This window comes from Homarus americanus, unplaced genomic scaffold, assembly GCF_018991925.1.
Source record: "Homarus americanus isolate GMGI-L3 unplaced genomic scaffold, GMGI_Hamer_2.0 scaffold28, whole genome shotgun sequence".
In the NCBI taxonomy this organism is placed as follows: domain Eukaryota; kingdom Metazoa; phylum Arthropoda; class Malacostraca; order Decapoda; family Nephropidae; genus Homarus; species Homarus americanus.
In genome coordinates, this window is record NW_024742238.1 from 2,959,545 (window position 1) to 2,986,092 (window position 26,548).

At 39.0% G+C, this 26,548-nt stretch overlaps 1 protein-coding gene across 2 annotated transcripts; it reads right to left on the reverse strand.

Annotated features, from left to right (window-relative positions):
- Positions 1-251: 251 nt before the first annotated feature.
- LOC121876660 (mitochondrial carnitine/acylcarnitine carrier protein-like) lies at positions 252-26,113 on the reverse strand. 2 transcript variants are annotated; one of them, XM_042381996.1, is made up of 6 exons: positions 25,947-26,113; positions 15,345-15,459; positions 13,097-13,293; positions 9,773-9,893; positions 5,628-5,807; positions 252-2,740 (listed from the first exon to the last, which is right to left on the reverse strand). In XM_042381996.1, exons 1-6 carry the CDS (start codon positions 26,037-26,039, stop codon positions 2,553-2,555), a joined length of 894 nt encoding a protein of 297 aa, XP_042237930.1. In that variant the 5' UTR covers positions 26,040-26,113; the 3' UTR covers positions 252-2,552. The 2 variants fall into 2 exon arrangements, with proteins under 2 accessions (XP_042237930.1, XP_042237929.1); XM_042381995.1 differs by lacking the exon at positions 25,947-26,113 and adding an exon at positions 17,776-17,990.
- Between the last annotated feature and the right edge of the window lie 435 nt (positions 26,114-26,548).

A 26,548-nucleotide genomic window follows, 5' to 3' on the forward strand; every position in this document is an offset into this window, starting at 1 on the left:
GTGTGTGGGAGGCTATGATGAGTCGATACTTGTGCAGCAACACTGTTGAGCAATGGATGGACTGTTGCATCTTCATCTTAAACAGCAAATGACAATATACAGTACAGGATACACACAGGACATGGATTAAATCTGGCTGAAATAATATATTTTTCATAGAACAACATGTTAGATACAATCAGAATAAATTTTGTACAATGTGCAATACAGTATTTCAAAAGGTAAAATATTCTAATCAAACAAAATACAAATTCAATCAACACATCTTTTATTTGGTTCTTATTAAAATTTTAAGAAATATAAACAATTGCAAGAGGGCCTTCATAAGCAGTTCAAAATTAAATTTATACAAATATTGCAACATACAAATATTTCTTTATCGTTGTCTGAGTTTTAATGGGTAAAAATAAAAAATGCGGAGTCCATAAAGGATCTGCCTCGGTACTGTATAAGAGTCGGCAAAAAAGGTTTCACCGTTGCCTTCTCATTCCATTTAAGGTTTCCTTAACTTGGTCAAATCAACTTGGCAATTGTGTTCCTCATTCTAATGTATGCCAAAATTTAAATTAATTATTAATTTCCTTTCACCACTGTTTTGAGGTCTTTTTAATATTTCTTTACGTAGTCAACACCTAAATTAACTTTGTAAAATGCATATCATTGTACTTTGCATAATGTACTTGGTGTTACCAGAGGAAGTAGATATTTATAATGCATGACATAAACCAAACAAAGGAGGATTCTTTAGCAAAAATATCATCACATGTTTGTTGCTGTATTGATATGTAGAGCTTAGTCAATTAATATATTTAAACTAAGAGCTATTGACCAGCTCCACACCTCTTTTTTTGTAACAAACATCAAAAGAGAAACTAATCATTTAAAATTAAAGTTTTTAAGGATTCCTTATCTTACATACAGTAGAAGGTTCATTAACTTAATTGCATTGTTAATAACTGCTTGAAACAGCAGTAATTCCAAACAAGACCTAACACCACACTCACTTTTGCACTACAACTTGTGTGATGATTTAGAAGTTAACATCTACCTTGATATCCAAAAACTTAACTTGGAACAACTGTGTCCATAAGCATAGAGTACTTCAATCAAGGAACTTCTCATGCCTTTACCATTCCTCCCAATTTTGCATCTCTCAGCTTCATATTTAATACAGGTATATAAATACATCAATTCCGGTCTCTGCTTTCCTTAGCCTCACTTTTACCCATTTTACCTGAACCTCTAAACCCTAAAATTCTCACACCAAAGATACTTTCCCAAGTTCCTGACTTCCTAAATCCATTTTTATCTTCAGTCACACAATTTTAGCTTTCTTATCTTTAATTTAATTTTTTATTAACCTTTCCATGCATTGCTTATTTAACTATACTAAACTGGTGCACAATTTTCTTTTTGTTTCTCACTTTCACTTTTATCATTATTACTGTACAAGCTACTACAAGATTTACTTATTCAAACATGCCCAAAAGCTTCTGACACGATGTTCCGTATGTACTGTACATTACCGTAATTCGTCCATTACCTGACAAATTAGGCTTCTTGATGTCCAAGGGTATAATTTGATTCAGCTGCTCTATAAAACATATTAGTTTGGTCAATAGGAAATGATTTAGGCATATAACAACATGCCAGTTTCAAAAGAACTACAAGGCATTTGGTGGAGGGATAATGTTTCAGCTTGTGTACAGTATCTACATTTGGATAACAAAATACAGATCAATGTGCATCACAGTGTGTACTAAGTGCATTGAGTGCATCTAAGCTCTTTATACATAAATGCATGTGACAGTTAATTAAAATAAGTATACTCAAAAATGTCTGATTCCTAATTATACTTGTATATAATTTGCTAGAACATTTAAAAAAAATGGTTTGTTTTGTATTTGAATTAAAAAGCACAGATCAGATTACTGAGGACCACTGTAGATGTTCCCTGAGATATTGGTAATTATCTAAGGTGCAACAGAAGTTTTTATTATGTACTGTATATCTCAAGTGAAATGAAAGATTAATTAACAGACAAATATACTTTTATCTTGATAATGTACAGTACTGTATTAAGAAAATATATTGGCATAAATTCACTGTTTTAACTTAAAACACAAACCTATTGCACTTGACATCAAAGCAGTAATGGGATATCCATAAAAATTTACTGCAGTTATTTTCAAGTGTTCATAAGGCTAGTGTAAACTCCTCAGTATAAAAATTTATTTCAGTCTTACATTATATTTACAAGTTACAGTACTTTAAATAGCCTACCATGGCAGTTGTGGGATATCACATTTACCTAACTGTTCATTATTAATCTTTCAAAAAACAACATCTGCAAGACACCTACTATTCTAATTTATTTCATTCCTGAACATAATCACTAGCTCTTATATTATAACTATGAGAGAGAGATGGAACAATTGTCACCTCCATTTTATACTAAATTTCGAAAGTCACTATCTGTATACTAAGCCATCTCAAGGCTTAGTCAACTATATGATTTTTTCAAACACAACACATGAGAGTGCTGTTACCACCTACATGTTTGGGGCAATAATATTGAGGAACTTAATAGCTACTTCATAGCCTAAGAAGCAGGCAGCATTGGCGGGGAAGGCTCGTATCATTACTGGAGCTGCTCCCTTGAACAATGCACGTGGACCTTCTGTGCGAATGATATCCATAAACACACTGCGGATACCATTTGGATACTTGCCCTCGGGAGCTGGTGAGAAAAGGAACCTTGTTTTAAAACTGTAATGATAAGTTATATGTTATTAATTTGGGTGTTCACCCACATGTCAAAATGGTCATCAGTATGAAAGTCAAAGACTAGTTCTCAAAATGTTCTTTTCATAAAGAATTTTTATGTACTGTATATACAGTAAGTCCGCGCTTAACGTCGTCCCGCTTAACGTTGTTTTGGTACTACGTTGCTAAAGTTTAGACCAAAAAATCGTTTTAACATTCCATTGATCCGATACTACGTCATTCTGCGTCATCAGGGACTACTTTCTACATCGCATCACCCGCTCTCGTCTGGCCACTATATGCTCTCGGCTGGTCACAGTCTCAGAGACTCGCCACCCTCCTCCTTCACTCCAGCCATACTCCTCCCCTCCCGCCATCCACCTCCTCTGCTTCCCTACCCACCACACACTTGCTCTACTACCTCCGCCCATCGGTGAGTACCAATACAAACTTCGTAGTTGTACAGATATATGTATGCACTATTTTCTATATGAATGGCAATAATTTTCTGTATATGTAATGTATTCATGGGGCAAAGGGAGGCTCAAGAACGTAACTCCCGTATTTTATCTATTTCTTATAGGGAAAATTGATCCACTTAATGTCATTTCGTATAACGTCACGTTTTTACGAACGTAACCCTGACAATAAACGAGGACTTCCTGTAAATATTATTGAAAACGTTTACAGGTATACATATTGGTGTGTGTGTGTTGGAGCTTCCAATAACTTGATGACAAAAACCATTGACTCTTCAGGCTTCTACGCCCTTTAAAAAACAAAAAAAAACCTATGACCCTTAGGGCTTTTACGCCCTTAAACTCATGAGACACAAAGGCAAGCATGCTTCCCAGAAGGGCGCTGTAAGCACTTCTGCGCTTCACCTTGCACAGGATGTAGGGGGGGTGCCCAATAAACTTAAAAAAAAAAAAATTAATAAAGTAAGTTCTCAAATAATGCGTGTTTTCACAGCACAATTTGGTTATAACACGATGAATGTACTACAAAACACATTTTCTATAGCGGATACGATATGGATAAAACGTGATTGAGTAAATGGAACTGTCACTCGAGTAGGAAGAATTAGTTCTGTGGTCGTCCCGACATAGCGTCATACAAGGCGGGATGTGCAACCCCCACAGTCCTTTTATATCGTCCATATGCATCAGACATCTGTTAGCGTGGACAGTGCTTTATCATAGTACAAGTACTATACAGTATCAACTGTATTACTTTTAATTACCGTACAATGCGTGACAAGGGTGTGAAGTATTCTGTTAGCGGTGGTAGTGAAATGAAGTTAACGAAGAAAAGCTATAACACTTGATAAAAAATTTGATGTGATAAAATGGTATGAACCCTCACCTCCTCTACCTTGTCTTCCACCACTCGTCTCAAACAAGCATCTTTTCTTCTTGTGGTGTTAAAACATTATTTACATTTCTTATGGTTAAAAACTTTTTTTTAAATAGGTTTTAACATAATAAGCTGGTAAGCATAACACACACTGCTATGTATTATTTTATAATTTTTATTTTGCACCCTCCTTCACGGCTCTGTTTTCTATCATGTAGCAACATACACTAACACACTAACAAACATTTATCCCTTTTCAGGTTTTTATTCTATTACTGAATGATATTATTACACTAAAACACATTTATTATAAGAGAAAAAAAATAAAAAACAATAATGCTGGGGTCAGTCAGTCATGTTGGTGTTCTTAAACCTACTACCCCCTAACGGTTAGGTTAAGGGGTTAGGGCCTAACGCCTTAATTCCCATTGAATTAATAGTTACTACAACACAGTTTTTCTAGAATGCTGTATTTTTCAGGAATGCAATTACATGTACAGCCTCGTTCAAGATTCTTCGAATACTGCTGGAGACAGCTGGCAACTCAAGGCCGTTTGTTTACTGTAGTACGTGGTAAAAATAATGAATGAATGCAAAATTTGATCGGTGATTGGTTACTTAGTTCCCCATTGTTTAATTAATGGTTGTTTCGTATTATATTATACAGCTCCTCCCCGACTTACGTCCACCCGCACTTTACGACCTGCCTCAGTCGTAACAAAATTTGGTCAAATTACGTATTTTTGAGTCCCAAAGTCAGTACACAGACAAAATTTTCATCTGTAAATCACTTTAAAATGGCTGGCAAGCTTAAAAAAGTGTTTTGTGGTGCTGAGAAGAAAAAAAGACCCTCATTTTAGATTTTCTATGTATTATTTAAGCATTTCCGACTTACGACCATTTCGACTTACGACCTGGATGTCGGTCCCTAACCTCGTCGTAAGTCGGGGAGCAGCTGTACTACGTACTATAGTAAACAAACGGCCTTGAGTTACCAGCTGTCTCCAGCAGTGTTCGAAAAATCTTAAACGAGACTGTACCACATTATAGAACTGATTATTGTATACTTCTATGTATGCATATAGATATATCTAAATAGCCATACAGGTACAGTATAAACACAGGTATTTACCGGTATACTGTACATCTGTGTTGGCATATATACAGGCATCCTCGAGTTGTCCATAACTCTAACCCAATACTCCCATTGACTTCCATTAAGTAATTGGAGATACATTCCTACAGATAAATATATTGAATACTGTACTGTATTGATTAAAACAATATTTATTTTAAATTACGTACCCTGTACTAGTAACACATTACTTAAGAGAAACAGGAGGCCAATCTAATAAACTAAAACAACTTTTCCAAAAAATATTAAGGACCCATCCACATACCGGTAATATTCTCTTACATACCAGTAGAAGCTTCCAAATACTACATATCAAGAACAAAATATAATACTATTAGTAACTGCTATGATGTACTGTATTTGCACATACCAGTCTGCAGTCTACTCTTGAGAACATCAGGTCCAATAGCCACAAGCCAGTTGAACATGCCAGCAAATCCACCGGCAACAATGGTTCGCAGGGGACTTAGCTCTCCTTCTTTACCCTCAGGAGCCAGTGCTCGTTTCAGCCATTCATATGTCATAAAATACATACCAGATGCTGGTACATCTGTAGGCAAGAATTATCATAGTTACTGATTACAATATTACATTTAAAGTACTAATGTGGTTAATACCCAAGGTACAGTATCCAGTATGAGGAACAGGAAGACCAAGATTTCTTGTGATGTATATATAGATAGCTCTGTTACATTTATTGGTTTATTTGAACTTGCAATATATTAAATTACTGACACTAGAACCATTACATGGAAAATATCTGATTTATGAAGAAAAAAATCAGCTGATTCTAAAGTATAATATGTACAGTCAAAGAAAAAATTCATGTTATCTCCCCAGCATTATGTCCTGAAACCCATGACGGATATATAATTAAGGTAAGTCACAGCGAATCTTCACGGTTCAAGTCTGAACGGTGAATTTTACCCAAATTCTTTGTCATGGGTTTCAAAACATAGGACATGGTAAGTGAAACACGACCCTTTTCTTTGACTGTACCATATACATACTGTACAGGTACTATTCTTTTATTAAAAAAAAGGTAATTTTTCTATTCCCCATAATGACAGTTATGATAGTACAGTATACATGTCTATAAATTATAAAAAGAATTTAGATTATGATATGAAAAAAAAAAGAATGAGAACAAGTGTATACTGTACGTAGAAAGTTCTGCTAAGTTATTGAAAACTAAACCACCTAAAATGAGTTGTGTTAGCAGTATTTTTCAGCATCATCGAGTGGCTGTGTGCACACTGTACAGGTATCCCTCGCTTAAATTATGTTCAAAATATGAAAATTTGCTTATACAGTACAAATTTCCTAAATAAAGTTCCTGCAAAAATCCAAATTGCATACCACTGGGAGTGAGCTGGGGCAGCCATCTTGGAGAGATGGGCCAAGACGTATTCTTGTTCAATTATCATAACAACCCCACCAGTCCGCGGCTTTCATGCGTGTTTATGTGTGTGTATGTGCGGCCCTATCGAATATCCCAATATATATTATCTGTGGTCTCATATGTTTCACACAGTGTGGACAGTATCTTTGTGAGAAATTGTATCAGTTACAGGACCCTTGAACACCATCTTTTAGAACATACAAGGAGAGAGGAGAATAAATTCTTTATTGCCTAAATTCCAACAGTATGTATACTTCATTCCAATTTTCTTTCTTCTCAATCATCTTAAAAAGGCCATAAAGGTTAAGGTTTACTAATACAGTGGCCCCTCGGTTAACGAACTCAATCCGTTCCAAAAGGTCGTTCGTTAACCGAAACGTTCGTTAACCGAAACCATTGTTTCAATGGGTTTTTGGGTAATTGGTTCCAGCTCACCGAAAATTTCCTAACTTCAACAAAAATGGCGGAAAAATTTACTTACTTTGAGGTGTGTATGTAGAAGGCTCCTGGATGATGGTGATGATGTGCATTTGAAGTGGGAGGTGCAGGAGGAGAAGGGAGAAGAGAAGGAAGTGGAGGTGGAGGAGAAGCATTTTACTGCTTCTTGGAAGGTGAGTCACCTTCCATGAAAATGTCAGGAACCTCTGGACTGACAGATTCTCCACCATGAACATCCTCTCTCCTTCTTGAAGTGGAAGGCTGAGGGCTAGCATCTTGTTCCCTCTGCCTTTTACTGAAGAAAGTGTCAATTGTGGTCTGTGGGGCATCTGTCCTCCTCACCATTAACTTATGTTTAAAGAAGGAGACCACTGAGTCCTCAACATGACACAAAGTTAGTTCAGTTTTTTCCACTTCTGGGTGCTTTGAAGCCAGTTCCCTGAACTTCTCCCAGTGGTAAATCACATCTTTCAACTGTTTAGCTGACATATGGTCATCACTTTCAATTTCCTCCTCACCACTGTCAGCCTCTACCCGTAACATCTCATCCAGTTCCTTCAAGTCATTAGGAGTAAGTTCCTCCTCATGAGACATCACAAGCTCTTCCACATCCTTCTCCTCCACTTCAAGACCCAATGACTGACCAATGGACACAATCTCCTGGTCCAACTCTGTGTCATCCTCAAATCCCTCAAAATCATGGACTACTGATGGCCACAGTGCTTTCCATGAAGAATTGAGGGTTCTATTGGAGACTTCTTGCCATGATGACACAATCAATTTTACAGCCTCCAGGACGTTGAATTGTGTCTTCCAGAACTGTTTCAGTGTTAGTTCAGGATCAATGGAAGTTGCCTGATGACACCTCCTAAACATTTTCTTCATGTACAACTTCTTGAAGTTGCTGATCACATTCTGGTCCATTGGCTGTATGAGTGATGTAGTGTTTGGAGGCAAAAACAACACTTTCACAAAGTCAAATTTATACTCCAAATTTCTGGCAAGGTCAGGGTCATGACCAGGAGCATTATCCATGAGGAGAAGAGCCTTTAAAGGAAGTTTATTGGTGGTTAGGTAGCTCTTGACAGAGGGGCAAAACACATCAACAGCCCATTCATTAAAGAACTGTCTTGTCACCCATGCCTTACGGTTGGACTTCCAATAAACTCCAAGCATTGTTCTTACCACTTTCTGTTGCTTGAACACCCTGGGGTTTTCAGAGTGGTAGACAAGCATAGGCTTCAGTCGGAAATCCCCTGAAGCATTGGCACCAAGCAATAGAGTGAGACGGTCTTTCATGGGTTTATGCCCAGGTAAAGAGGCTTCATCCTTGGTGATGAATGTTCTTTTGGGCATCTTTTTCCAGAACAGCCCAGTTTCGTCAACATTGAACACTTGCTGTGGAAGATAATTTTCTTCTTCCATCAGTTTTTTAAATTCAATTAAAAACTTTGCTGCCCCTTCTTTATCAGCACTAGCAGCTTCACCATGCCTAACAACACTTAAAATGTCACTTCTTTTCTTAAATTTTTCGAACCAGCCTTTGCTAGCCCGAAAATCTTCAAATTCTGTTCCTGAAGAACCAGGTTGATCTGTCTTTAAATGTTCATAAATCTCCCTGGCTCTTTCACAAATGAAATCACCAGAAACTGAATCACCTTTCATCTGTTTTTCCCTAATCCAGATGATAAGTAACCTCTCAGTTTCTACGATTAGGGATCTACTTTTAAACACTCTTGTAGATTTGTCTCTCACGTTCACTTCCTTAAATTTGTCTTTTTGTGCAAGAATTGTCGACACAGTTGATGCCGACATGCCATATTCTTTGCATAGCGCATTTGATTTAATACCTTGTTCGTGTTTTTTTATTATTTCCTGCTTTATTTGGATTGAAATCACTTTTCTTGATCTCTTAGGCCCCATGCTGGATTCAAACAATGGCAACACGTATTTTTCAAAGTTAAACTAGCTGTAAATAAAGAATATTTTCTTTAAAGTAACACTGCACTGCACTATATATTGTCAATATGTAAAATAATTTTCAAAATGACCAATAATTTGCTTGGAAACACAGAAAAAAAGCGTTTAGTTGAAGAGAGTCTCAAGCAAGATGTTACCTCCAGTGAAAACAGAGAGAGACTGACGCCTGTTTGCTGTGTTAAGAGGCTGGATGCCGCGCATTAAACTAGTCACTTTACCTTCAATTATGTTCAATAATTGTTAAAATGACTAAAAAATTGAATATTAAACTTTTAAAATTATTGAATAGTATAAACTTCTTGATATTTACAAAAATAGTAAGGAATTTAAGCCCTAGAACCGATTAATGTATTGGCGGACTGATACTAAAGCTGGTTGCCCGGTCAGTGCAAGCGAAAACATGTTGAGGTCGGTTCGTAAGAAGTTCGTTAAGCGAAATTTTTTTCGTTAAACGAATTGAAGATCCTTATGGAAGGCAGTTCGTTAATCGAAATTACGTTAACCGAGGTGTTCGTTAAACGAGGGGTCACTGTATCCACTACAGAATATAAATAAAACCTAACATAATGTTAAGGTAGTTTCTTCATAAGCAAACACTTTACCCCAATATCTTGTCAACTACGGTATCTCCTTAATTAAAATATTAATATCATACATACTGTACAATAAATCTATACAAAAAGTACATACAATACCTCGTAAAAGTGTAGCACAGGTGCCTTTATAAATACTACGAATTCCTCCCTCTCTGTATAAGACCTTTACTACATCAATGGGGCCTTTATATAATGTTGGACCTGTACCAGCTGCTTGTACCTGAAAAAGAAGTACTGCATAATGTCAAGAAAGAAATATGTAATGGTTCTGCTTTACAAGTGCGATCAATATATTTTTCATTAAACCCTTTCACATTATTGACATTTGGACAAATCTCACCCTATCATTTGGAGTACCACCTTGCTTACTATACTGTCCAAAACTGGGCTTGGACTTTATAGTTCAATAAAGCTGCTCCAGGAATAACAACAATGAGCTATTTATGAATATTTGTTGGGTGTGAGGGCATTAAAGCTTGTCTCAGCATCCATGGAGAGGAAGAAGGAATTGGAATCATCCAACACATGCTGGCTGATTATAAAAGGGATTTCAGGAGCAAACCCTCATTTGTATCCAAAACTGGAATAGGTAAATTATTGTAAGCTGAAGTCAGTTAATATAGATGGGAAAATGGAGGAATGAACTTCACACAAAAACACAACTTGCATCCTTCATCCATGGAACCAGACTGAAGTACACCACATGATCCCAAGTGCTACACAACCGAAATGCACCATAGGAATGTTCAGATATCCTAAGATAAATACCCTCTCTTCATGTAAACACTCCTCCATGCAATCCCTCAAGGTAATACATGTGAGGCATATACGGTAACCAGGATCGTTAAATGCCTATAAATGAACCTGTTACATACTTTACCATACCAGAGTAATAGAGAGATTCCTATCTGGTTTCCATACGTAACAGAGAAGAAGCTTCTTACAACTATCTAGAAGGCAAAAGACATCTGTTGTCAACTGGAAAAAAAAGAGCTAACTACTATTGTACTACTAATAGTGGGGCAGATTATGACAAAAATAAGACTCAATTGTGCACTTTGTGGTACAAGTACCAACTTTGGCATGATTGTTCTATAAACTCTTCTGAACAAATCTAGATGTGGAACCAATGTGAAATACCTCTATTACCACCCCGTTCAACATGACTACTGTAATTTTGGAAATTTTAGATGTATTCTTGAAATTGCCATATTTTCATTACTTATACACACAGGAACATATTTTATATATCAAAATCTTTGTACCAACTCACAGGATATCCTACAATAGGACAATGATCACCATTCACCTTTATTATCACTCATATACTTAAAAATGTACCATACTGATGAAATACAGCAATATCTCCGTTAGCCGGAATCCCTCAAACCTGGAACTCTCTGATAGCCGGAACTGAAATTTTCTTGGAAAATCATTCATAAAGCCGGAATTTTCTGGCAAATTCCGACTTTGGGTGTGATTTTCCGAGGGGCATACTTTCCAGAGAATTCTGAGAAAATTTTCCTGATACCTGTAATATTCTGGGGGTGGGGGAGTTTTTTCCCGGTTTGAGAAATGAAAATCAGGCACATTTTCTGGAAACTCCAAGAAAAATTCCGGGGACGGGATATTTTTCCAGGTTCAAGAGATGATGTAATAAGCAATTTCTGGAACTTACAAGAACATTTTTCCATTACCTGGAAAATTTGGGGGTTAAGGGTTATTTTTCCGGCTTTGAGAGTCGTCTAGTTACTCAGAAATCTCTCATTCCCGGAAGTGCTCTGCACCAATTGTTCCGGCTAATGGAGATATCACTATTTCTATATTTTGTAGCTTCTGTTTTAGATTATTTAATACTGTGTAGTATTATACAGTCTGGAACAGTAGCACATGAAGATGGATGTTCAGTTGTAGTTTCAGAGGCTCTTTTTATTATCTTTTGTAGATAAAATTAGGATTCAAGAGCACATTTTTATATGGCTCTTTTATGTGTTTCAGGTGGTGATAGATACTAGTACAGCATGTGCATGCATAAAAGTAGTAGTTATAGTGTATCATAGAACTGATAGTAGTGGTGGTCATATCTTTATATATCAACAAACTGATAAATTATTTCAATTAATTATCAACAAACTAATGCACACAGTAGCAACAATCAAAATTGATGCACATGTGTGCAAGTGTGCAATCATTCTACAGGATGAGTCATTGTTGGCAAAGCTTAGCAATCTTGATCTGGTAGCACAAGATGCAGTGTACCATGCTACATCTCTATACGTATAGCAGGACTGAAAAGGTTGACATAAAGGAGGATGCCACGAGCTTTGGAATTGCACTTCCTTAAGACTTAAAATTTACCACAATCCCACATGTGGATTGGGAGGCCAGCCTGAATTACATAAGAACCTTCCCAATTTCCCTATAAAACACCCTAGAAGGTTGACACCTCTCAGGGCATCAACCTAAACCCAGTAAATATCATGGACAAAAAAAGACTATTTTTAGTCTGTTTAAGTTCCACACTAAAATGGATCAGCCTTGTAACTAAATCCTTTAGCCGATTCCTGAACTGGTTAACAGTTGACAGGAGAAAACAATATTAAGAACATCAACTAATGTTTCCTGTGTGCTGAAGCTGGTAAGCCACTTTTTGTTAATACACCCCATCTCATGACAGGTGCTTTGTAACCAGGCCTAACATCAATGGTAGGGCAGCCACCAGAGGCAAATAGCATTACACAGTGGGCACTAAATGCCCACTTTAAAGGCAACATAGCGTATGACGATGGAGCGTTACAAACATCACTTATAGGCCATTCTTTTATATACTGTACTGTACAGTATGTCAATCTGTAAATCGGTTTATGAAAAGTTCAGGTGGCAGAGGAGTGTTATTTAAATATAAGGAAGGTAAACTTGAAAGGGATCCAAGAGGCTCAAAAGTTACAGAAATCCCTCAGCTGAAATCAATCTCATTTGGTCAGATAGCTCAATTACCAAATCTTTCAATATTTGGAATTACAGTATTTATGGTAAGTTTGGCCTCAAAGGTAAGATCATCTTCATCTTGCTGTTCCAAATCTAGCAATTTCAGAAAGTGTAAGGAAATTAGTGACCTCTGAGCTGCAAACAAATTAGCATTCATGAAAAGGGTTGACAATTATTAGAGAAGGTGATCAAATATACCGTAATTCAGGAGCGAACCAAGGACATGGGATCAAGAAAAAGTTAAAAAAAATTTCGAAAGAACAGAAATGCCAATCTCGACTTATTTTTTCGCCAAATAAATGCCCTGTTTTACCTATGGTTCGGGTACTCTATATTACACACTAACCCACGCAAGTGTGGAAAATGGCCATAAAATGATGATGTATGATGATTGTACTGTACTCAAAATCCTGTTTATCTCTAACTGATGCTCACTTGTAGTAGACACTTGATCCTTTCCCCTGGAGTCATGATGGCAGTGGTGAACACTCCTGACAGCATCCCAGCATTGAAAAGTTGAACTGCTGTTAGTTTCTGGTCAGGTGACGTCTGTTGTAGTTTCTTACCAATGCCAAAGCCCAAGAAGCAAATGGCAAACATTGGTGTAACTCCAATCAGCGGAGCAGCCATGCCTGATACAGAAAGAATTGTGGTATGTATATAAACTGACCATATTTACAAGTATACTGATGCAGCATTGAAGATAACACATTTTAATGAGGATAACATAAATTTGTACTAAAAATAACAGGAAACTTTCATGTTATACAGTATAGAAATAGGGGATTCATCCTAAATTCCCTTTTTATGATCAGATATGAGTTTATAAGCTAGCATGAGAGTCATCTGTTATTATATCTCTTAGGTACTGTTGCTCTTACTATTACTGTACGTAGTTACTTTTCCAAGCACAGTTGAGTCTAGCAGTTCTAAGCCTGTTGCTTTGCTATTTCACATGGTAATGAATTCTTAATTCTCATTTTGTTATGATTCTCTTTGTTCAATAGTAAGTGCAGAACTATACTGCAGTTATATATTTACAGAAATACAATACGTACTTATTTGTAAAATTATTACCCGGTATTGATTTTATCGTGCTGCAGCTAGTTGGAGTACTAGACATCAGTAAATCTGGAATAGTGTAATACCAGACTGGAGGTTTTCTGGTACTGTAATTATATTCTAATTACGTACAAACCAGAATAACAATGTCAGAGCAAAAATTACATAACTTCAGCAGCGAGGGCATTTGTCATGGTGAGGCATGACAAGTTAACGTATGGTATTTGGGGGAAGGTCTCATACAGGATACAGTATACGGTAATGTTTTGGGACTTAAATTGTAACTCCACATTTCCTATATGAGCCACTGATTTACAACTCCAGGACTAGACTGATGGAAACTAAATCCATATGTTAGGTAGGATCTACAATACAGGGTAGCTATATCTAATACAGTGGGGTATGCTATAACGAATCTAATTGGTTCTAGAACCTTGTTCGTTATAGCATTCGTTCGTTATAGGATTAATCCGTTCCAGGGCCCCAAATACAACCACTTAACACTGAAAAATATAATATAAAATTGTAAAAATTGTAAAAAAGTGCATAAATATGCATCTAAACCCCTGAAATAAAGAATATCATTAATTCTTGTAAAAAAAAACAATAAATTAGTAAAAAATAAATAATAAAAAATAAATACATAAAAAATAATGTTCGTTGTAGGAGTTTCGTTCGTTATAGCATTCTCAATTTTATTGGTAAAACCGTTCGTTATAGGAATATTCGTAGTAGAATCCATTCGTTATATGCATACCCTACTGTATTATACAACAGAATCCAGAAACATACTCCCCCAGTGATTTATCAAAATTTAGAGAGAAAATTCTAAGATTTCCTTGGAAATTAACTCTCAGGGAATTTCTTACCATGCCTCACTTTCTTATTGGAATCCCAAATACTGTACAGTAGTGTGGCTTCAAGTAGAGTACAGTACAGTCAGTTCTGCTATAACGCGATAGTTGTGTTCTTGTAAAACATCGTGTTATAGAAATTCGCTAATAGAAATAACAGAGCTTATGGAGAAAATAGGGTTAGGTGCAGATTACTACTCGAAATCGAAAAAAATTTAGTAGTTAGCCTAACAAAAAGGTTAGCACAGTCTAAATAAATGTTACATTCATATCTAATAATGAAATCATACAGTAAATGTAACACTTTACCCTGAAAAAATATGAATACAACTTGATGGGGGAGAAGGGTAATTTTGAGGTTGATAACATCGAGCTTCTCTTCAAGGGTTATAGCCTTTCTTTTACGATCATCACCGGGAATGTGATCACCAGAACGCTTCTTGGAGATATTCTTCTTTACCATATTCACAGTCAATACCACAAAATTGGAGAAATAGTAAGCAAAAATCCGTTACAGCAAACAAGCGTTCATGTTATACAAATATCGTTCCTCTATTCATAAATCGCGTTCGAGCCAATTCGCGTTGTCAAAACACATGTTATAGCAGAACTCACTGTATGCACAACCTTGTCAACATTACACATAAAAAAAAACCACTGATAACCTATTTAAATTTGTCCATGAATACGAGGAATCACACACAAATAATTATATTTTTATTAATTTACTTAAAATAGAAGAAACAAAAAAATATAAACTACTGTACCTTTGTAAAGACCAAAGAAACCTTCATTTCGAATTGTTTTTAGAGCACAATCCCACGTTCCTGAGTACAGTGCTTTTTTACCCGGCTCTGGAATAGGTTGAGTTTGTAGTCGAACCTAAAAACAAGAAGGCATAATCAATAAGGACATCCATAAAATTATTGCCAAGTATTGATAATGAAGATAACCATTACTGTACATTATTGAAAAAACCTGTATAAAGTGACATTCAAACAGGTAATAGAATGCATGCACCAGTGACGTACAGTATATTCCGGTAGTTGAGACTGACTCAGAGACCATTTGTAATTTTAGCCTTTATGGATCATTCATAAATAGTTTTAGGGGGCTATGACTTCAGGCTGGTTAAGCAGAGTGGCACTTGGTTAATCGACTACACCACTGGTATGCACAATAATACTGCCAATGTATCTTGGCGCATTAACTATTTTCTGCCATCTTACTGTACACCTGCTTATGCAACAACTGGGTGACATCCTTCACTTATGTTGGCAGGGAAGAGGATTTGAAATTGATGGTTATTATGAATCAATCACTCCAATCTGACTGGGCACAACAAACAACATGGAATGGGCACATAATTTGGTTGTCCTGCACATGAAACAACCCACCACACTCACAGGCTACATACATCTTGTCTTGCAACTCATCCAAAATATTTATTAAAAGTTATGGTAAGGTCACGGTTGCGATGGTGGCGTAAGCCGTCAGGTCAGATTAACCAGTCAACAGGTAATGTGTCCGAGGTCACTGGGTCTAGTGCTGGGCGGTCGCCCCTCGCCCCCCCCCCCAAATGACGGGCCTGTCTACTAGTATTTACGTGTATACCTGCATTATACAGCAGCGCTTCTCAAACTATCTGATGTGGCGGACCGGCATGGTTTTTTTTCAATGTGCCACGGACCGGCGAGCGAAGCGAGCCAATCCCGGGGCCTATAGGCCCCCCCCCCCCAGGAAAATCTTTTGAGATATGTCCTATTTCAGGGGCATTTTGAGACTATCTGTACTAAACATGAAGACATGATGTCTTATTCATTCTAAGGCCAATCATCATTGACGTAACAAGTCTTCCCAGTGTGCCAGGGACCAGTACCATATTTGTGCCATACAATTAATTGTTTACGATCAGAGAAAATATTATTTGAACATTCGTAGTAATATTATTTTATACAGGAAAAATATAATGAATATAAAAGTGGGTTGGGATGGGGTCCCAAATGACAAACACGCAGATACCCGTATGATGCTCTCTGTTCCACTTCTTGATGGTAACTAACCACTGACCTGTGACCTGACATCACACGTGTGGAATAGCAGGGTTGCCAGCTGTGTGACACCCTTCACGGCTGGCACGCATAGTAAAAAATCGGCCATTTCTTTTAATGGGATGCATACATTTATTTTATCCGAAATTAAATAACTACCATACTTAAAATAAAAAGATTTATGTTTTGGGTGGATATGGCGTAACTGGTGGCCGAGAAACGTGGCAATTCTGGCAACACAAGGTGATGCGCCCTATTGATATCCCCAGGTGTGGTTCCCACAGAGTCAAACGCCACATCATCATGAAGGTGTTGTTATACGTATTTCAGTTCGCTGTTTTGCTGTTCATTATATCGCATTCGTTAGTTGCATAGCAATGACTTTTAACATGAGTGAGTAAATGAAAAATATAGCCATAATAAATATAAAAACTACAATGAAAATGTAAAAAAAAAAAGACCGAGTCAGATGTCCCGGCAGTGTCACGTGACTATCGTTTCTTTCTTTTCTGAAAACTCTCCGGCACCGGCACCGGTCCGCGGACCACACTTTGAGTAGCACTGATATACAGTACATTTGCTTTTTGTATAAATGCAGTCTACGTAGACTATACCTGTTGTATATTATATGTAATCTAAGTACACTATAACTGTTGTATACATGCAGTCTTTGTACACTATACTGTACTTGCTGTGTACCCGCATTGTCTATGTGCATTGTATTTGTATAGTTTGTACACTTGCACTATTATAATGTAAACCTGTACTGGCTATATACATACATGCTGTATCATTGTGAACTTGTATTATAATTTGTATCGCAAGAAGATTCGCCCCCCAGCCTTTCACCTGAAAATTAACCACCCTAAAACTGACCTAACCTTCCATTACCTAACCTCCCATGTAACGTTAGGGTGGTTAATCTTCTGATGAAATAAGCTGGGACGAATCTTCAGGTGATCCGATGACTTAATGAATACATATATCTATACAACTCAGAGTGTGGCATAAGCTTTCCACGCACTCTATGTACTGACAATATAACGATAATAAGAGTACCCACTTCGGCTAGGGTGCACACTGGGTACAAGAAAAAAATAACTTTCCTTTAGTTTTGGGTAGTAACCGTGCGGCATCCACCACCCACCTTAATAGTGTCGAGTGGGTGCCCCACCACCACCGTGCACGCCCCGCCAAAACCGCCCGCCAAGAAGTCCTTGATGGCAGAAGGTGGTTTCTCCGGCATGGTGTAAAAAATATTATATGAAAGGATTAGAAATTAATCAGCCCACCAGAGGCGACGAAGCAAAACCACACACTACACTGGCACACTGACAACACCGGGTCTGGTGAGAGGCGAGCCTGCTCCACAGTCAGGTACACGTTCGAGTTGCTATCTACTATTTATGCCCTAATCTTAAGACTTCTGTTGCCGTATTCTGACCAACCACTTTCTACTCATTAATTATTGGGTTTATCGTTAAGTTCATTTTCTCATAAAGATAACCCTAGCCAATATTAATAACGATAACATGGTACCCCTAACATAGTGAGAATTGTTAAAATCCCTAATACTTGTAGTTAATATCCAGTGTTTTATCGGAACGTTAAGAAATCGACTTATCAAACCCCACCACATAATAGTAGATTTATTATCTTCTCGGGAACGTATGTGTACGATAAATTGTTACTTGTTATACAACTTAACTATCACCACTTTGTTTACATTTATGCAAATCTCATCATAAAAAAAAACATTGTTTTAGTCGTGCACTGTCAAAGGGATAAAAAGAACATCAAATAATAGTACTCAAATCTGTGTTTTTTCAGTGTGTGTGTGTGTGTGCGCGTGTGTGTGTCGCCGTAGGGATGGTAGGAGACCATGATGGAATTTGCCAGTCTCGCCGCTCTCTTCACACTCACCCATACATCCTGCTTCTCCCTTCACCACCACCCCAGTAAGTTTTCCTACAATGTATTTATCAGAGTCGGAAAGTTTATAAATTATATAATAAACAGTCTTAGATAAAACGCACAGCAGCAGTAAGGTATCATAATTTGTGATTGGCGCCTTGGAATAAACGATTAGAAATGTACCTAAAAGCAAATTTAACCAAGTCAACTGGTACTGACTGCATTTAAGGAACTTTCTGTGATAATAGTAATCTTTTTATTCTAACTTACATAACTCGATTTTACCCCCATTTAAACGTTATTTTTCATTGGTACAGTGTTGATAGTCTATTAGTCCTCCATTCAAATTCCCATCGAGGAAACTTTTTTTTTTAAGGGAATAAACCCCCCCCCCCCACTTGGGTACAGCTCCGTTTTATGGTTAATAGACCACCTGAACACAGGACTTTTTTTATGGGGATTAGCCCACCCGGGCACAGGTCTTATTTTTTTATTATGGGGGAATACCCACCCGGGCACAGGTCTTATTTTTTTATTATGGGGGAATACCCACCCGGGCACAGGTCTTATTTTTTTATTATGGGGGAATACCCACCCGGGAACAGGTCTTGTGGGGAATAGCCCACCCGGGAATAGGTCTTTAGTGGGGAGTAGCCCACCCGGGCACAGGTTTTTTTTATGGGGAATAGCCCACCCGGGCACAGGTCTTTTTATGGGGAATGCCCATCCGGGAACAGGTCTTTTGTGGGGAATAGCCCACCCGGGCACAGGTCTTTTTTATGGGGAATGCCCACCCGGGCTCAGATTTTTATGGGAATAGCCCACTTGTGCTCGGCACAGGTCCTATTTAATGGGGAACAGCCCACCGGGCGCTTTATATCCGTTGCGAGGAGCAAGTGCCAGTAATATAATCATATCATCATTGACTTGTATAAATCCAACTGGTTCACAAATATCCACATTATAGGGGTGTTAGGGTGCCAACCTGGGGATAAATAAAGGCCGCGTCCATAGTCTGTTTATTAGAAAAGGCGACAAGGGGGAACAGGCATGTCCACACAGCGTGGCCTCTGAACCGGAAGTTCGGAACTAACTCCCGCTCGTTGGCAGACCCATACACTGTTGCCAAACCGGCACACCCCCCCCCTATTGCAAAGAACCCTGCAAAATGATACACAAGTGACAACGTTGCAAACTAAATACATACAAAATGAGTGAAGGTTCGTTTCAATATACAACTGATACATAAGAATAGATCCATTATGACAAAATGCTAACACATAAATTACATATGGAGGCAGTTTTCGTCTAAGAGACATAATCCTGAAGGTGCCTGGGAGCGCGCCTTGCCTCGGGTGGCGTAGATGCTTTTGTAACGTCAGGGGTGGCTTCGGGTGCGGCGTTGAGGGGTGGAGGTAATTCCTGATCGTCATTCGTCCGCTAACGTCCAGGCGGATCAGGTATTGTCTGGGGGCCGGTGACTCCAACACCGCCCTGACCGGTCCCACTGCCCTGACTCCTGGCTCTGGACTCGTACCCACTGACCCGATACGAGTGGTGGGAGGTTGTAGGCGGTCAGGTTGAACCTCTGCGCATGTTCTCACTGCGCCCCCATCGCTCGTTCCGTTTCTCCGCAACCTTCCCCAGTGCCTGCTGACGTTGTAGTGCTGCCTGGCGGCGGGCACCGAGTCCCTCAGTTGTCGCGTCAAGAGCTGTGCCAGGTATGCATTGGAGTCCTGCAGTGGTGTGTTCAGGGTAGGAGCTCCCTGGACCCGTGTTGCCCCTCAGTTGTCTTTTGGCCGACTTCACTGGCGCCTTTTCCCATCCATTGGACTGTGGGTAGTGCGCTGACGACACCCTGGGCGTCACGCACCAGTCTTTGAAGAACTTCGACATTTCAGCGCTCATCAAGTTGGTCACTCCGTCACACGACAGAGCCTCAGGGATACCAGACCGTTTGAAAAGCCTCCTGAGGGTGGACACCAGCTTGCCGTTTGTGGCATCATTTGGTAGGTGCTCCACCTCCAGCCATCCCGTGAGCCTGTCCGCATTTATGAAATACGTGTGCCCGTCCAGCTGGAACAGATCGTGACCTGCCCAAATGGGTACTCCAGTGGTGGCGTGGGTATGGGGTTCTGCGGGGGAGGGGGAGGAGTACTGCTCGCACACATGGCACTGATGCCTTTTCTGCTCTACCTCCTTGTCTATACTGGGCTAGTACACCGACTGCCTGGCCCACCGTAGCATGGGGTCGCGGTCCTGGTCTCTTGAATGTAGGTTATTAAGCACTGCTCGTTTCATGGCTGAGGGGATCATGAGCTATAGGTGTCCTTCATATGGGCGAACGCAACCAGGTCTCCGTGGCATGACAGGTTCTGTTCATTTTGTAGAAGGGGGCGTGAAGCGAGCGGTTCACCACCCTTGCGGTCAGCCCAATCGCCGGCTGACACAAGGATATGCAGCAGCCTGAATTTGTCGCCGCACCCGGCCTCTTCCTTCACAAGACTCTGGTTCATGACGAATGCGTCTTCGCCCTCCATGGCCCAAGGCGTGGCGGCCGTTACTGATGCTGCGCCGCGGCCTCGTCGTCCTCCCTGTCGCTTTCGCCGCGCAGTATTGGGTACCTGAAGAGGGCGTCGGCTACGCAGTTGTCTTTTCCCTTGCAGGTACTTGATGAAAACTAATACATCAGCATCTTCTCCTTCAGGCTAAGTATCCGTGGGTTGCCGATGTCCTTGAGTTCCTTGTTTTTGAAGATCTTTGTCAGCTTGCGATGGTCAGTGGCCAAGGTGAGGTTCTGGCACCCAAGCAGGAACAGGCGGGCCTTCTTCAGGCACCAAGCAATGGCTAGTGCCTCATCCTCCAGATTGGAGTAGTTTTTCTCAGCTGGCAACTGCCGCACAGAGTCAGCTTTCACACAGCATCACACACACTGGCAGTAGTGTTGCAATATGTAAAGCCTATCCCCTGTCGGCTGTAATCGGTGAGCGCCACTGTTGGCCGCGAGACACTGATACTGCAGCCAGTTTGCCCACCGCCTGCAACTGGCTGTCCCAATAGACTGTCTTGCTGGTGGGCTTCTGTAAGTTGTGAAAGGGCTCCATTAGGGGTGCGACAGCGATGAACGGGGCCACCTGGTTCACGAGGTCGAACCAAGATCGTATGTCGGTGATTGAGGGCTTGGGTGGCATGCAGAATTCAGTGATGCTGCTGATGAGGTCCTGGCTCGGCTGGTAATCCTCCCAGACGAGAAGGTAGCCTGCGAATGTCGCGCTCCTCCTGCAGAAGCGAAACTTGCCGGGCCTGAGTGATCCCGCCCTTCGCACACATCTAGAGGAAATCCATCGTGTGCCAGAACGTGTTGGTGATGCTGCGGTTGTATAACGTGTTGTTGATGCACTTCATTTTCCTCGGTACATCCGCCACCACGTCATCGAAGCGTCTGGTGAATGTGTTCTGTGCCACACAGTGGCCCATGGGGGTGCGCTTGTAGCGGAATCGGCCCAAGGGGTAATGAACGTTGTGAGTCTCTTGCTCTCGTCATCAAGTGGGGTCTGGTGGTATCCCGAGTATGCGTCCGCCACCATCTTGAATGTGTGCTTCGGGATGCTTGAGATCATGTTGGGGGGGAGGGGGGCAGGCAGGTGTGGTGGGTCTCGCACTGGCTTGCCTGGTTGAGGCGCTGAAGTCTACCATCCTGTGAGACTGCACGTCCTTTTTGGGCACGGCCACCGTGCGAAACACCATTGTGTTGGCTCTCCAAAGGGCACAGGTTCGAGCTACTGGCAAACCTCGTCGTAGAAATGGTTGGATATTGTTATGGGCGTGTGCACAGCGGTATTTAATCTGGTGAAATAAGTTGGGGGCTAATCTTCATGCGATTCCAGATTAAATACCCTAATGCTTTTTTAGGTTGGTTAATATTAAGGTGAAATAACCTGAAGGCTAATTTTCAGGAGATCTCTTTATTGTAACAATTTTAGAAAAAGAAAAAAGTTCAACAGTCTGAGTCACCTTTGATGCATCAGGATTAGCTGGACCCGAGTCATCTGTGGAAGGCCCAACATATTACCTGAACTGTATTATGATTGCCCTTCGTGTATGAGGCTGGCTGGCCCTAGAGCCACCTAAGCATTAATTAGCTTATCCTAAATTGACCAAGTAAACAATATATATCCCTGCAAACTTGTACTCAGTAAAATAAAAAAGTAAAATAATTCAAAAACTATAAATTTCTGACAGAAGTGCTACTTAGTAAAGTACAGTATATTTAGTTTTTTGCACTGTCTCCCTATATAAGAATTATTATAGAGTTCCATACATGGCAACTACCGAATATTTATGGAATGCTTCCCAGCCAGCAACCAACTAACCTTCCTTTCTTTTCATACAAACCTACTTGATCAAACTTTACATAACATAACTAAACCCAACCTAAAATAATAATAATAAAAATGTATTCTATCCTAAGAGAATTTAGGTGGGGGTTGTTAGTTCATCTTACCTAAGACACAAACACACAGTTTTGTAATCAAAGGTGCAGGCACATACAGAACTGTAATTTTACAAACACACACAATACAGCAAGGACCTGAGCATTTCCAATTCCATCTGGCATTGCTGCTCCAATCACAGAAATACAAGAGTACCAGTACATACTAAAACGAAAAGAAAATTAAATGAGAAAAAATGTATTGGGTGGCACCAGAATCTGAGTGCAGCCAACCAGTACTGTACAATGAAACTTTTAGCCCTTATTGCCACCAGATGGGTGATAGTGATCTATTCTCAATATGTATTCACTAAGTCTGTTCTTTTATTTGTGTGTGTAATATAAAAAAAAATCTTCTATTAATGTTCAGTTTACCTTGAGGGCCCTTTCCTGTGGCAGTCTAATACAGTAAGTGAATATGTTTATCAAGAATGTCACAAGTCTATTGTACTGTACAATACATCCATGAACATTTTTAAAATACTATAAATGGCATAAGTGGAGATCATACAAACATTATTAACACACTTATTACTCGAGATGTCCCCAAGCCAAACACACAAGCTATTTGAGGCAGAATGTTTAAAATCTTGGGAGATTAAATAATCCTAAGAAAATTATTGTTGCAGGGAATTCCATGGAGTGTTTGGTTCAAGGCTGATGGTTGGTAAGCAGTGATGGCACTATCAACTGTATAGTAATTCATCATAACTGTGACTAGAAACATTTAAAGAATATGGCGAGCAATAAGATATCCCTGTAACTTTGAAATGCTGGAGCTGGCTGGCAAGAAAGGTCATTATTAATCTTTGTTTTCCTGTTTTTTCTGCAATGACTCAAGGAAGCAAAGTGCTATACTGTACCTTTTTTTCATATTCTTTGTTCCTTCCTCCTGCATTTGATTTGCATTCTAGGCATTAAAAAAATTAGTTTAACTCTGCAGTCATATAGTAATGTATTGTTTTATAGAAATTTCCTCAATATTTTTGTTTTAAGGTAAAAAATACAGAGCAAGACCATCAGCAAGAAAAAATGAGTCTGAAAATCACTCACACAGCAGACCCCAACAACCAACTAAACCAAATTTATATCAAGGCTTTAGATTTTAAGGTAGTTTTGTTTGTAGTATTCAGGTTTTTTTACCAAGTTTATCTCGGAAAGATGTTGCAACCCACCCCCACGAGGACACCAATGTGAAAAAGGTGTACTGTAGTCAAATTGTTTCACAGACATTAACAATGTTATTCTGCATCACACTCAAAAAACAACAGCAGCATGAATAAGAACTCTTCCAGCGTATGGTATTAGTGTTACATTATATTATGATTTACCTTTAATAAGATGAACTGACAAACCCCACCGAATCTCTCTTAGGATAGAACACATTTTTATTATTATTACTTTAGGTTGGGTTAAGTTATGTTATGTAAAGTTTGATTTTTTTTTCGGGGATTCCCACCGGGCACAGGTCACTGACCCACATTGGGGCCTGGGGGGCGAAAATGTAATAATAATAATAATAATAATAATAATAATAATAATAATAATAATTAATAATAGTCATAATAATTCATAATAAATAAAATTTATGAAAAGAAAGGAAGGTTAGTTGGATGCTGGCTGGGAAGCATTCGGTAAATATTCGGTAGTTGCCATAATAATTCTTATATCGGGAGATTGAGCAAAAACCTACTTTACTAAGTAGCACTTCTGTCAGAAATTTATAGTTTTTTAGTTATTTTTACTTTTCTATTTTACTTAGAGTACAAGTTTGCAGGGATATATATTGTTTACTTGGTCAATTTAGGATACCGTTGTAGCCAGGTTTCGGTTAGGTTAGGGAGGTTAGCATCAGAAACGAAGGTCAGATTCATTCGAATCACAACAAGAACCATAGGAAAAAATTATTTTTTTATGGAAATATCAAAACCTGGTTATCACCATAAATTTACCATTTACTTCTTACTCAGTCAATCAGCATAAATTTCAATGTCATGTGATAATCATGAGCATGTACAAGCTCTGGAATTTGAGCTGTGTAGTTGCCAGATGGCATATCTCTGTGAAGGTTTCTCGTTGACATGTAATTCAACGAGCAGCTGGTGATGTCTTTAGTCTCATGGTGTTCTTTTAGGTTCAATAAAGGGTAATTATTTATGACTTCACAGCCACTATTTTTTCATAGAAAACGAATTTAAAAATGCCATAATTTCACTGTGTATTATAGTGGACACTCATAGTTATGGTAAATGTGCTAAAATTGCTTATTTAAAAGTTCAAGTTTAAGTTAACCTAGCCTTAACCTAACCTAACCATCCTTAGCCTAACCTAACCTAGCATAACTTAACACCTGCTGTGGGCGAACTTACTGTTACCGAGATGAAGGGAAGCGGCTGTGAAGTCCTCCATATTAGCTCAGTAAAGTCTCCAAGGTGTAATTCAGACTGTGTATCGTCAAGATCCTCCTCCATATGTTAATTAGGGTAAGTTTTGGTTAGGTAGTTAGATAGGTTTTACACACTGGATCCACCCCCTGGATAGGAGGTTAGGTCAAGTGCTTTTGGTTTCTCTGGTTAGGTTAAGTTAGACGTGTACACTGATACTGTATTTGAGTCGTTTTTGTGTGTTTTTACACCTCAATGATGGTAATTTTTTTTGGAAGTGTAAACTTTTAAGTCCGAGTTGGTTATCCGAGTTGGTCCGAGTTGGTATTCATCTTCTAAATATTTACCCTGTGTTGTTCGGTTGGGTTACATTGGACATCAACCCTCTTATATCTGTCTTCCTACATTGTATTTATAAACGCACATATTTAATTCCATCTCCAGATCACTAACCAATAGCCGGTTTCGTAATTGGGTACGTCTTGGAAGACAGTCTCTTTATAGCATTTACAGTATTATTTCACCTACCTTAATTGTATCTAGAGGATGTCCAGCAGCCACCAGGCACATTCCCCCAAACCCCCCGGCTAAGAAATCTTTGGCAGGGCTGACGGAAGACATATTAGCTGAAATTATAAGAGCGCCACCACAATACACACACAAGATACAGCTCCAGACAATCTTACCAACTTAGTAACATCAACATACTCTTCTGCTGGAAAGGAAACAATTAATTTATTATGTCGACCTTGAAAATTTAGTTTATTATATGGAATGTATATGACAGCGATATTTTCTAAATGAAGTGGTGTAGATGCGGATTATTCATACAAAGATGAAAGTTACCAGCCCAACTTGGTAACACCAGAAACAGCTGATCATCGTTCACTATCAACGTAAACATGGTTATGTTATTTCCATGATGATAATTCATTACTTTCCGCCCCATAGTCATTACCTTTTCTTTTATAATATATCAATAAACACTTTAGATGAATATCTTATTTAATTTAACGTCTTAAACCCTTCCTGGCGTGAATAATTTCGTCAAAATATCAAGTGTCGCTAAGTTTTACCTGAATTATCCTCATGGAAAGATTAAAATCCCCAATAAAATCTGTTAGATTTAG

Coding starts and splice junctions, on each gene's coding strand:
- LOC121876660 (XM_042381995.1), bottom strand. CDS start 17,874: ATGCCGGAGAAACCACCTTCTGCCATCAAGGACTTCTTGGCGGGCGGT. Junction 13,294..15,344: donor TTTCTTTGGTCTTTACAAAG/GTACAGTAGTTT, acceptor TTTCTGTATCAG/GCATGGCTGCTCCGCTGATT. Junction 9,894..13,096: donor GGATCAAGTGTCTACTACAA/GTGAGCATCAGT, acceptor CTTCTTTTTCAG/GTACAAGCAGCTGGTACAGG.